The sequence below is a fragment of the Acomys minous genome (assembly GCF_964271855.1).
Source record: "Acomys minous genome assembly, chromosome: 3".
Lineage (NCBI taxonomy): Eukaryota > Metazoa > Chordata > Mammalia > Rodentia > Muridae > Acomys > Acomys minous.
Genome location: NC_140485.1, coordinates 138157460 through 138169585, shown reverse-complemented (window position 1 = coordinate 138169585; position 12126 = coordinate 138157460). Strand labels below are relative to the sequence as shown.

The following is a 12126-nucleotide window of genomic DNA, read 5'->3' as shown; positions in this document are numbered from 1 at the left end:
TAGAGAGTGCTTTAGGATGACACCTGACATTGATCTCCGGCCTCTATGAGCGCAGCACCAGCATACACATATGTGTAGGCCCATAGGAACATGTACACACACCATATACTTACAAAAAGGGGGTGGGAAGCCAGGATTCAGTTTTATTTTTTGGGTGTGAGGTCCCCTTCACGTGCATGTCAGAGCACAGATTTGGAGGAAACAGCCCTGGTGACTAAACGGCATCACCACCGTGTGTCTGATACGACGGACATATTTCTTTTGCAACCAGTTAGTAACTGTTGGCGTCTTCAAGCCATTAACGCTAGATGATAGGACCCCAGGGCGTGGAAACAGGAGGATGGACACCAAGCTGTGCGATGTGGTGGCACATGCCTGTACTCTAGGCACCATGGAGCAGAGGAAGGAAGTTTCTTCAAGTTACAAATACTACTAATGGGAAGACAGACAGCCCCCCCCCCATCCCCACCACCGTTTGGGGACATCAGCCTAAGATGGCCAGTTTCAGTCCAAGCCAATGAGAGACAGCTATGATAGAGAAGGGGACCTCTCAGTGGAGAGCGTCAAGCCTTTCCTGAGCTATGGGTGAGGAGAGACTGAAGTTTGGTAATTGTTGGTGAGTCATGAGCACCGTTTCCAAAGATCTTCTTGTGTGCAAACACTGGCCTTGAGGTTTGAGGGTGACCAGCTGAGGCTTAGCCCCGGAACTGCAGAGTTTTTCCTGACATCATCATCTTGCGTAAGTATCCAAGCCTCATGGTTTGGTTTGGACCATACAAGAAGGTGGAGGGGCAACGGATGCTTGGGATTCTGAGAAAAACAGGGTGGGGCAGAAGAGACACATGACTGCTTCAGAGGGCAGCAGGCCAAGTTCACAGTGTGCCATGGTCTTCAACAAAACATTTCTCAAGTGACTGAGTCTGAGTCTAAAGTTAAGACAGAGAAGGGACAGATACAATGTGAAAACAAAGATGCCAAGCCTTTTACTCCATTTAAGTCACCCACTAGGTGGACAGACTTTGGTAGAGCATCTTGATTGCCTAGGTGATGGGTCTCAAACCCACGTGTCAAAGCTAGCAGGAAAGTAACAATTTGGTGTTCAGCAGTGTGGCCTCCAGAATTCATGATTTATTTTTCAAAAATTATTCATTTATTATGTATACAGTGCTCTGCCTGCATGTACACCTAGACACCAGAAGAGGGTTGTGGGAAAGATTAAGCTTTGTCACAAGTGGAAGCAATCTTAGCAGGCTTTACCCTTGGGGCAAGCCATGAATACCTTGTGACAGACTAATTGGAGCCTTTTTGGGCTTGGAATTCAGGAAGCCGACCTGGGAACCCCACCGTGGCTATTGTTTTCCTAATTGACCCTCGAAGGGAGAAGGAGACCGCCCTTTGCTTGTGACTGGGAAGGTGGGGAAAAGAAAAAACAACAGGTGAAGGCGAGAAGGGCGCGCGGAGAGAGGAAGGGACCGGACCAGCTCGCGGGACAGAGACACCTAAGGACCCGTCCTGCGGAACGGATTCCAGAAGGTTTACTATTCTGTCCCTTTAACCCTTTTTTCCTTCTTGTATATGATAGTTGGGTTGTTTAATAAAGTTTAATTGTTAATAAACAGAGCCAACAGAGGGTATTAGATCATGTTATAGATGGTGTGAGCCACCATGTGGTTGTTGGGAATTGAACTCAGGACCTCTGGAAGAACAGCCAGTGCTTTTAACCTCTGAGCCATCTCTTCAGCCCCCTGAATTCATGATTTTAAAGTTAATTAAGAGTTCCTGAAGTAGAGGGCCTATTTAGGACACTTGTTATGCTGGGTTCTTGTATCAGTCCTTCCTTGTTTTTGTCATTGGTGTAGCTGTCTTTTTTAAAAAATTAATTATTTTTATGTGCATTGATTTCTTGCCTGCATGTATGTCTGTGGGTGTCAGTTACAGTTGTGAGCTGCCGTGTGAGTGCTGGAATTGAACCCGGGTCCTCTAGAAGAGCACTTGGTGCTCTTAACCACTAAGCCATCTCTCCAGCCAGGGTGTAGCTGTCTTGAATCCTGCTCACTTTGGCTTCATTAGACTACCAAGTTTCTGTTCGATAAACATTGTGGCTTTATGTGGGGTTGAGAGTACGCTTTTAATGAGTGACGCTTAAGGACCTGGAATTTGACTCCATCTGTGGTGTCCCCTACTTGTCTCAAGGGTATCTTTGATTCATTATAAAAACTCCAAAATTCTGTCAGTTGGAAGGAATGTCAGGGCAGGTGGCACATTTGCAAATTGTTGAGAAATTTCCTTAGAATTGGTTTTCTACCCATTTTATGAAACCTTTCTTGCTTAAAACACACAGAAATTGCAAGTTTTGGAATTTTGGCTTCAGAATTTCAGCACTGCACTCTTTCAGAATTGTAACTATAGAAAATTTGCATGTTAGGGATTTGGTTCTTTTGGGACTTCCACATTTGGGACTGTGTCTCTGGAGATGATGGTCACTTTCACTTAGATTCTTGCCTGGGTAAGGTTTGTGACACAGTGGAGATGCCTGTAATGCCAGCACTTGGGGAGGCAGGGCAGGCAGGAAGATCTGCCACCTGCTCTGACATTCCTTCTTTTCCTTCAGCCTGGTCTACAAAGTGAGTACAGGACAGTAAAAGCTACAGAGAAACCCTGTCTTGAAAAACAAAAAACAAACAAAAACCCAGACAAAAACAAACAAACAAACAAACAAAAAGATGAAAATGCCATAATGAACCCATTACTTTGTATGCTAACCTAAAAAAAAAAACAACAACAAAAGAGGACATAGCTGAGTCACTGTACTCGTGCAGACATTTTAAGTCCAGGTTTGTGGAAGTGACTAGCCTGCCCCTCATGGTAACAGAGTTAGATCACCTTCAGGGCTGCCTTTCCTCAACTGTTCTGAACTGTAAGGATCCAGGCTCTTTGAATTTTAAAGGGTATCCTGAATACAACCGGGGTCTCCTTCCCCAGGGCACATGTGCTTTTCCCTTAGGCTGTGAATAAGTTTCTTAGCCCAAGCCCAAGAAGGACTGCAAAGGGGCTGGAAAACAAAACAAAACAAAACAAAACAAAAAAACCACTGGGAACTACTCAGCGACCGGCCTTCTGCTTCCTCTAATAATGTTCTAATCAGCGAAGGCCCGAATCCTATCAGTGGCAGAGGAAGGCTGTCTTAAATTCTTTGTATAATTATTATGAAAATATATTATGAAAAATTATATTATATAAAAAATATACATGTAAATTATTATATATAAAATTATACACATAAATTATTATATATAAAATTATATTATGGAAAATTATAATTATGAAAATAGTTTATTGTCACAGATTATTAGACTATAAGTCTACAAAGGGAAGCAGTGTCCCTTTTACGTTCCGTTGAGCAGTTAGTTTTTGAAGTCACCGAATACTCGGAGACGTTGCAGGGTCCAGGCAATGCTTAGTCAGGAAAGATGGAACTTCGCGGTACTGAGAGGCTCCGCTAGCTGCACCTCCAGTCAGTAACACCGCCTGAGGTTCTGGCTCTGGCCTGGAGGAGGCCTCAGGGAAGGTCACTGCGGGCACAAGTTAACTGGGTCAGAGGCCCTGCTTACATCAGGTCTCTAACCAGCAGCAGCGCCGTAGCTTCCCGGAGGGACAGTCTCCAGGGTTTCCCAGGGTCGAGCGTGTAAGATGAGTGTAGGCGCCACAGCCTACAACCCAGGCTGGCCAGGGACGACCGAGATGGGGTGGGGCCAAGGCCGAAGCTGGGGGCGTGGTCACACCGAGGGGCGGAGCCACGGCAAGCCCCCAGCGGGCCCTACCAATCCGCCGCGGGGGAGGCGCGGCCTTCTCTGGGCGCCGCTCCGTCACGGGCCAGGCGTCTCGCGTGGCCGTCCTCCCCTCCGCTGATGGGAGCGGCCGGCAGGGTCACCGCCTCGCGGTTGTCCTTGCCGACTCGCCGCGGACGGCGCGGGGCAGACGCGCGCCGGCGAGCGAGCGAGCGAACGGCCGTGTTCGGAGGGGAGCGGCAGCTGTGGGCACCTCAGCAATGCTGTGTCGGGCGACGTGCAGGTGAGCGGCGGGTCCCGGGTCCCGCGCCCTCCGTGGGTGGGTCTCGGGCTGGCTGGCTCGCCCTGTCGGGCGGTGGCGTAACGCGGCGTCCTCTCTGTCCTCCGCTCTCAGCGCCGGCAGGAGGCTGGCCCCTGTGGCGGCGAGTGTCGCGGGGTCCCGGCATAAGCACAGCCTCCCCGACCTGCCCTACGACTATGGCGCGCTGGAGCCGCACATCAACGCGCAGATCATGCAGCTGCACCACAGCAAGCACCACGCGGCCTACGTGAACAATCTGAACGCCACGGAGGAGAAGTACCACGAGGCGCTGGCCAAGGGTAGGTGCGAGGCCCCTGCACTGGAGGAGCCCCGAGTGTGCACCGCTTCACACCCGCTCCCCCCCTTTCCAGAAGGGTGGTCTGTTCCGATGCAGGAGAGTGCCGCCGTTGGTTTACGTAAACGACCTTTACTATCCCGGAAAACTCAGGACCTCGCAAAAGTGCTTGATGCACTTTAATGATGCGAGTCCGTTTTTTTTTTTTGTCACCCGTGTTGCTAGCCAGTATTGGGGGACCCTCCCCTTTAAAGACAACTCCCAGACATCACTTCTTTTGCGTGATGAGTATTTACTTTCGTTTTGCGTATGGATATTTAAAAATCTGCGGTGGTTATATAACACGGCTTTGGGAAAGTTTTTTTTTTTTTTTCAGGTAGCATTGGCAGCCATTTGCAGGAGGTCTGAGAGTGCCCAGGCTGGGTCAGCCAGGTGCCCTTGAGTGGCAGGGTGGTTGGGGCTTTGCTGAGAGCAATCGAGCCGATGGTGGCCGGGCAGCAGGTGCGGCAGAGGGACTCAGTGGCATCAGGTGACTGCCACTTGCGTTGTGACTATTGTCATTGTTTTGGACAAGAGTAAGATTGGTGGTTCAGCCTAGGACTTGGACTCCCTGGCCCCTGAGATGCGTCTTGCACTGTGGAAGTCCTATTTCATACTTTCACACAGGAATTAGCACTTAAATGAGCAACTGAACAGGCTGGCACCGGCTAGACTTGGTACTTTTGGGGTCGAAGTTCACAGGAAAAATAGCTACTTTGTGGGAAACTGAGTGTCTGTCAGTAAATGGAAAAATAGTTAAACTTATTTATCTACCTATATATATTTTTATTTATTTATTTATTTATATATTTATTTATTTAATCTACCTATATTTTAAAGAGTTCAGCCAACAAAATCTGTAGTATGTAGACTTCTGTGTTTGTACCTCAGATGATGCGTGTGGGAATGCTGTGGTATTAACCCATCTGTGTGTGTGTGTGGATGCACGCTGACGCGCCGAGCTGGTGGAGGTCAGAGGATTACTTTTGGGAGTCCCTTCTTTACTTCCACTGTGGTATCTAGGAACTGAACTTAGATTGTCAGCTCACGTCAGGTAGTCAGGTTGTCCTGGCAGGAGCTTTTTTCTTTTTTACCTGTTGAGCCAACCACAACTCCTGGGAATATTGTTTTAATGGCTAGACAAAATAGTATGTTGTCTTTTTAATCCATTAATAGTGTTTACAAGAAAAATAATTGGTAGTCATGTCTCTAGATTAGCTGTATTACTTGAAAAACCACAGTTTTTTTCTGAAATATACTTTTAATGACGCTCAGGTCTGGGAGATTGGGTGAATGCTAAGTCAGTGACATCTGGCTGACTAGGGGCATCTAGTGGAGAAGTGTGGTATTTCAGCATGACTGTGTTTGAGGTAAATAGCCAAACCAAGAGAAGGAAATTGCCACATTCTGGAAAATTCACTTGCAATAAGCAAATCACAGAACCCTTGAGTACGGGAACAGACTCTGATTTAGGAGACAGCAGGTCCGGGAAGGATGTGGTAATGACAAAGCAGGGGAATATCCCAGTTGGGAAAGCATTTCCTTCAAGGTGACATCTGATGCCTGGAAAACACTGCCCTGGGTGTTATAAAAGCATCTTAATTTTAATCCTCCTTCTGTGGAGTGAGGGCTTTGTTTGTTCACTGACTGCTGCTGCTGAACACAAAAAAATGAAACCAGAAGCCATGTTCTACCGTAATGCCTGCGTGTAGCAGTCTCCTGTGGGCCTGGAGGTTGTTAAAAAGTGCTTGCATTTTATATTTCAGGAGATGTCACGACTCAGGTGGCTCTTCAGCCTGCACTGAAGTTCAATGGTGGGGGACATATTAATCATAGCATCTTCTGGACAAACCTGAGCCCCAATGGCGGTGGAGAACCCAAAGGTTGGTACTCGCTGGCACAGCTGGGAGTTGGTGTGCAGTAGGAATGACGGCTGGGTTCTTTTTCCTCTTTGTGAGTTTTTTTTTTTCTTTAAAAAACAGGGTTTTACTGTATAGCTCTTGCTGGCCTGGAACTCAATATATAGACAGTTTTTAGGCATTTATCAATTTGTTTTTTGTTTGTTTTTGTGTTTTGAGACAGTGTCTATCTCTGTTCCTCTGGCTGGAACTCCTTATGTAGACAAGGACTAGGCTGGCCTCGAAGTCACCTGGCTGGAAGTTTGCTTTTGTAAAATGATTTAGTTATTTTTATTTTATGTGCATTGGTGTTTTGCCTGCATGTATATCTGTTTGAGGGTGTCAGATCCCTTAGAACTAGAGTCACAGGCCGTTGTGAGCTGCCATCCATGTGGGTGCTGGGAACTGAACCCGGGTCCTCTGGAAGAGAAGCCCGTTCCCTTAACCCGTGAGCCATCTCTCCAGCCCCTGAAGTTGGGTTATTTATTTATTTATTTATTTATTTATTTATTTATTTGAGACAGAGTTTCTCTGTGTAGCCTTGGCTGTCCTGAACTCAGTTTGTAGACCAGGCTGGCCTCGAACTCACAGTAATCCACCTGCCTCTGCCTCCCAAGTGCTGGGATTAAAGGCATGCGCCACTATGCCTGGCTTCAAAGTTGGTTTTTTTATTTTTGTAATTGTTGTTGTTGTTGTGTATTTATCTGTGTGTGGAGGTGGCTTTCTTTTTCCACCTTATCAGGCTTGTGGGGCAAGTGTTGTTGCTCTTTGAGCCATCTAGGACACTGCCTCCCCCCATCTGTCCGTCTGTCTTTTGTTCTGGGGATTGAACCCAGCACCTTCTGTTTTGCCAAGTATGTGCCCGCTGACTTTTGCCCCCAGAGGACTGACAGTTTTCTTACAACCTGGATTCTCCCTGAGTTGTCACATTGGTGAATTTTTTTTTAACATTTTTTTATTTTTTTATAGTCAGGATGCGACTGGTTGTTAAGTTTCAAAGGGATGAGTAGAGAGTGTGTCCATTTTGTTTTGTTACCCAGTCTCATACACACATCGCACGCACTGCCCACTCCTAGGATAAGTGTTAGGGAAAGCATGGACAAGCCTAGTACTTAAGAGAAGATGACCTTTCCGCCTCTAGCCCTGGGCTCTCTGGGTAAGACACGTAGCCATCTGTACTGTACTTCTTCATCGTGTGATTCAGGGGTAATTATGGGGCTGATTTCAGAAGTGTATATAGAGTGCTTGTAGTAGTGCCTCTATTATTATTCCTAATGTAAAAAGTCATCTGTCCCAGAAAACAGATTTTCCATGAAAATTAAAAACAAAAACAACAAAAAGACAAATTTTGGGCAAAGTTGGGTGTGAACAGTCTTTAAACAAAAGCACACCCTCTGCTCTTTAGCCACTCTGTACACTATTTATGCTTCTCTGTAGACATTAGATATTTATAGCATCTTATCCTTATGGCTTCCATGCTTCTCTGACTTCCTGTGTGGCTTATGGTGGCTCAGGTGACTTCAGTTAGCTTCCGATTAGGGAAGTGTGACCTGTAGTAGAGCTCTCTCGCCCTCTTGCATGTGCCCTAGGTGTCTGGTTTTGTCGGTTCTCCTCAAGTCCCCATCTCTGTGGTGGTGGTGGTGCTGGGATTGAACCTCTGCCTTTCCCGTGCTAGGCCAGCCTCCTGCTGCTGAGCTGTAGTCCTAACATAATGTTATTCGTGTTGTTCCTAACCGTTGCAGCCTGTCTTACTCAATAGTAATAAGCACTTCAGCCATGACTTGATACTTGTGAGGCTTTGGCTGTGACCAGGATATAAGGTGTGCGAGGTCACCCTCCTTCTCCTTGATGTTTCTGTTACATAGTTTGTACTCCTTGAAGCATTAGCTGTGTTTGTAGAAGATAATTGTGGCTTAGCCAATAGAATGAGAGAAGTGAGATGTAGGACCCGTTTGATTTAGGTGGGATGCTTAATGAAGAATTGATTCTATATTACTACAGAATAAACAGACTCTGGGGGTGGGGTAGTACATGCCTGTAATCCCAGCACTTGTGAGGCCAATTCGGGAGGACCAGAAGTCTGAGTCCAGGTTATGTGCATGTGTGCATGTACGTGTGTGTGTGTGATTGTCTTTTCCCCTCACTGCCCCCCTCTTTCTCTCTGTCCTTTACTTTGTTGGGGTCACATCCAGGGCCTCATGAATATAAGTCAGGTCTGTTCACTGAGTTATGCTGCGGTCCTCTTAAGTGCACCATTAGCTCAATAACAAAAGAGAGAAGCATTCATTTAAGGACTAGTATGGTAACGACAGGGGGAGATGTAGGTTTGGAGAGCAGTGAACAACAGCAGTAACTTTCATCTTCCAAATGGGGACATAAGATAGGGGAAGTCAAAACTATTAAGTGGGAAAAACCCAAAAGAAAGCCAACGGAAAATGTTCTTTCTTTCCTGAAGAAAATAGCACAGGGATTGAAGAAATCCCTAACTGCATTAATCAGCCTTCATTAAAAACAACGATGCACGTGGAAACTTAGCTTAGCGTCTGGTGCCAGGCAGGAGGAATGCTGCTGTTACTTATGTGTCTCCTCACTGGTGGTGTCCCGTTGGTCCTTTAACAAGAATATTTTAGTGTTACAGACATAACATTCTTCTGTAGTTTCTGAAGTCGTTTTCTGGTTTGCCTTTTTTCCTTCAGGAGAGCTGCTGGAGGCTATCAAACGTGACTTTGGGTCTTTCGAGAAGTTTAAGGAGAAGCTGACAGCCGTGTCTGTTGGAGTCCAAGGTTCAGGCTGGGGCTGGCTGGGCTTCAACAAGGAGCAGGGGCGCTTGCAGATCGCTGCCTGCTCTAACCAGGACCCATTGCAGGGAACAACAGGTGAGCATTAAAAACCTGGTCTTCTCACTGCGGAAATACCGTTTCCTAGGAAGGAATAGGCTAGAAATAAGGAAACCCAGCAGAGTTCACACACCTGAATGCGTGATGATTTGGTCAGACGTTAATAAACAGTACCCAGAATCTTCAAAATAAAAACTGATCGAGCTGGGCCACGGTGGCAGATCTCTGTGAGTTCGAGGCCAGCCTGGTCTACAAAGCAAGTCCAGGACAGCTAAGGCTACACAGAGAAACCCTGTCTTGAGAAAAAACAAAAAACCAACCCCCCCCAAAAAACAAAACAAAACCAAAAAACAAAAAAACAAAACCCCCAAAGCCTCAAAAGAACTGATCAATAGTAGTCTATAAAATAATCATGTGTGATTTCTGTAGCCTTTTTAATAAAAATGTTTTAATTATAAATTCTGCTTCATTCTGTAGAAAGTTAACATCAGTTTTAACTATAATGTACACTACAACAGAAACCTGACATTAGATCAGCAATAAGAGGGACGCAAGAAGTGCAGGCTGAGCCTGACGTCAGAGCGTGTGCTGTCCTCTGGGGAGAGTGGTGGTTACCCTGAGCCCAGAGCTCAGGCCCTGCAGTCCTGCCTGTCTGCAGGCCTTTGGTCTATGAAATGCCAGCTCTCTTCCCTGGTCTAACTGAACTAGATGTCCTTTATAAAATGTCACTGAAGAGTGAGGGAATTGGAGTGCCGCGGCATGTAGCGATGGCTCCGACTCTGACGTGACATGACAGTAGCTCTCTGCTCCTCTGCCCCCCTCTGCCCATGTCATTCACTTCTCACATATACTCAGAGTTTGAGGGACATAGACGGTCCTTTTGGGGAGGTGAGATCTCACAGAATCTGTTAGCACCACAGTAAGCGTGCTGACAGTGAGCTCCTCAGTCAGGCCTGCGCCTCAGGTACCCCACTCAGGCTGTGCTTTCCACACTCCTTTCTTTCCACACACAAAAAGCTCATTGGAATGAAAGGTCACTCAGAATATTGCTCCTTTACTAGTCGTGTGCTGTGCTCCTCATAACTGATCTAGGTAAACTGGTTGAGGTGTTTTCATAGGAAGGCTTAAGAGATGTGTTCTGGGACAGAGTCTTGCTTTGCACCTCAGGTTGGTCTGGCATATTTGATATCCTCCTGCCTCAGCCTCCCATGTGTTGGGACCATAGACCTGTGCTACCATACCTGGCTTGAGGATTAAAAAAAATATATTCTTGAATATAGAGCTAAGTTCTTCATTTATACCATTTCATTTCTGAAGGTAGCGTCTGTTTTTCTTTGGTCCTGTTCAGCCTCTTCTTACTGTTTTTAGTGACTCACCATTGATGTTTATCCCAGAAAACGAAAATTATCCTTTGAGAATAGAACAGGTCCTTAGCCTCCTCCTCTCCTCAGCCTCCTCCCCTCCTCAGCCTCCTCCTCTCCTCAGCCTCCTCCCCTCCTCAGCCTCCTCCTCTCCTCAGCCTCCTCCCCTCCTCAGCCTCCTCCTCTCCTCAGCCTCCTCCCCTCCTCAGCCTCCTCCCCTCCTCAGCCTCCTCCTCTCCTCAGCCTCCTCCTCTCCTCAGCCTCCTCCCCTCCTCAGCCTCCTCCCCTCCTCAGCCTCCTCCTCTCCTCAGCCTCCTCCTCTCCTCAGCCTCCTCCTCTCCTCAGCCTCCTCCTCTCCTCAGCCTCCTCCTCTCCTCAGCCTCCTCCCCTCCTCAGCCTCCTCCTCTCCTCAGCCTCCTCCCCTCCTCAGCCTCCTCCCCTCCTCAGCCTCCTCCCCTCCTCAGCCTCCTCCCCTCCTCAGCCTCCTCCCCTCCTCAGCCTCCTCCTCTCCTCAGCCTCCTCCCCTCCTCAGCCTCCTCCTCTCCTCAGCCTCCTCCTCTCCTCAGCCTCCTCCCCTCCTCAGCCTCCTCCCCTCCTCAGCCTCCTCCCCTCCTCAGCCTCCTCCCCTCCTCAGCCTCCGCCCCTCCAGCCCCTTAGAATGGGCGTTCAGGGCCTTTGTGGCTCCTGACTGGCACTGTGAGGAAGGCTGGGGCTCAATATTAGATGCGTCTGTTGCTATTTTAGGAGCAGGTATTAAAATTCTGAAGTTGAACTGACTTTCCAGGGGATGTCTTATATTACTTATTATATTTTCTTACAAAATAACAATTTAAAATGGGCTGGACAGTGGTGGTGCATGCCTTTAATCCCAGCGCTTAGCAGGCAGAGGCAAGTGGATCTCTGTGAGTTCGAGGCCAGCCTGGTCTACAGAGTGAGTTCCAGGGTAGTCAGAGCTGTTACACAGAGAAAACCTGTTTCTAAAACAAAACTAAACAAAACGATGCCCCCCCCAACAAAACCCCAAAAACCAAAAAAAAAAAAAAAGTTTTTATAGGAATATGCAAATCTTCTATTACATAAGAAAGAAGTGAATGATGCTGTAGTAAAGAGTGATTTTCTCCCTCTTTCTGCTAGGCCTTATTCCACTGCTGGGGATTGACGTGTGGGAACATGCTTACTACCTTCAGTATAAAAACGTCAGGCCTGACTACCTGAAAGCTATTTGGAATGTAATCAGCTGGGAGAATGTCGCTGAGAGATACACAGCTTGCAAGAAGTGAAGCCTTACCGCCATGTTAAGTATGCCAGGCCACTGATGGCTGTGTTTGTAGTGGGATAGAGCGCTGCAGTAACCATGACTGCGGCATTATAACGTTTATTGATGTATATCCACATAGTTGATGAACATAATGTTATGATAATTTCTTATTTTTAATTAAATTTATTATTAAGCAGCTGTTTGAGAACAGTACATACTCTGTGTGAATTGCTCTTGATTGAACATTTTCATTAAAGCATTGAACTGTGGTAGAATGATACAACTGTCATTGCAAGACCATCAAAAATATTCCATTTGGGGGCCTGTGGGAGTGCCTGTACTCCTAGTC

At 47.0% G+C, this 12126-nt stretch overlaps 1 protein-coding gene and 1 long non-coding RNA gene across 3 annotated transcripts in view; one reads left to right on the top strand and one right to left on the bottom strand.

Moving 5' to 3' along the window:
* The window catches only part of LOC311594610, a 130518-nt gene that overhangs the window by 63207 nt on the left and 55185 nt on the right, over positions 1-12126 (bottom strand). The window lies entirely within an intron of this gene.
* SOD2 (superoxide dismutase 2) lies at positions 3905-11990 on the top strand. Its single transcript, XM_084774663.1, has 5 exons — positions 3905-4071; positions 4183-4388; positions 6190-6306; positions 9018-9197; positions 11654-11990. The coding sequence occupies exons 1-5, from the start codon at positions 4049-4051 to the stop codon at positions 11797-11799; spliced, it is 672 nt and encodes a 223-aa protein (XP_084630789.1). The 5' UTR covers positions 3905-4048; the 3' UTR covers positions 11800-11990.

Coding starts and splice junctions, on each gene's coding strand:
- SOD2 (XM_084774663.1), top strand. CDS start 4,049: ATGCTGTGTCGGGCGACGTGCAG. Junction 4,389..6,189: donor CCACGAGGCGCTGGCCAAGG/GTAGGTGCGAGG, acceptor TTTATATTTCAG/GAGATGTCACGACTCAGGTG. Junction 6,307..9,017: donor TGGCGGTGGAGAACCCAAAG/GTTGGTACTCGC, acceptor TTTTTCCTTCAG/GAGAGCTGCTGGAGGCTATC.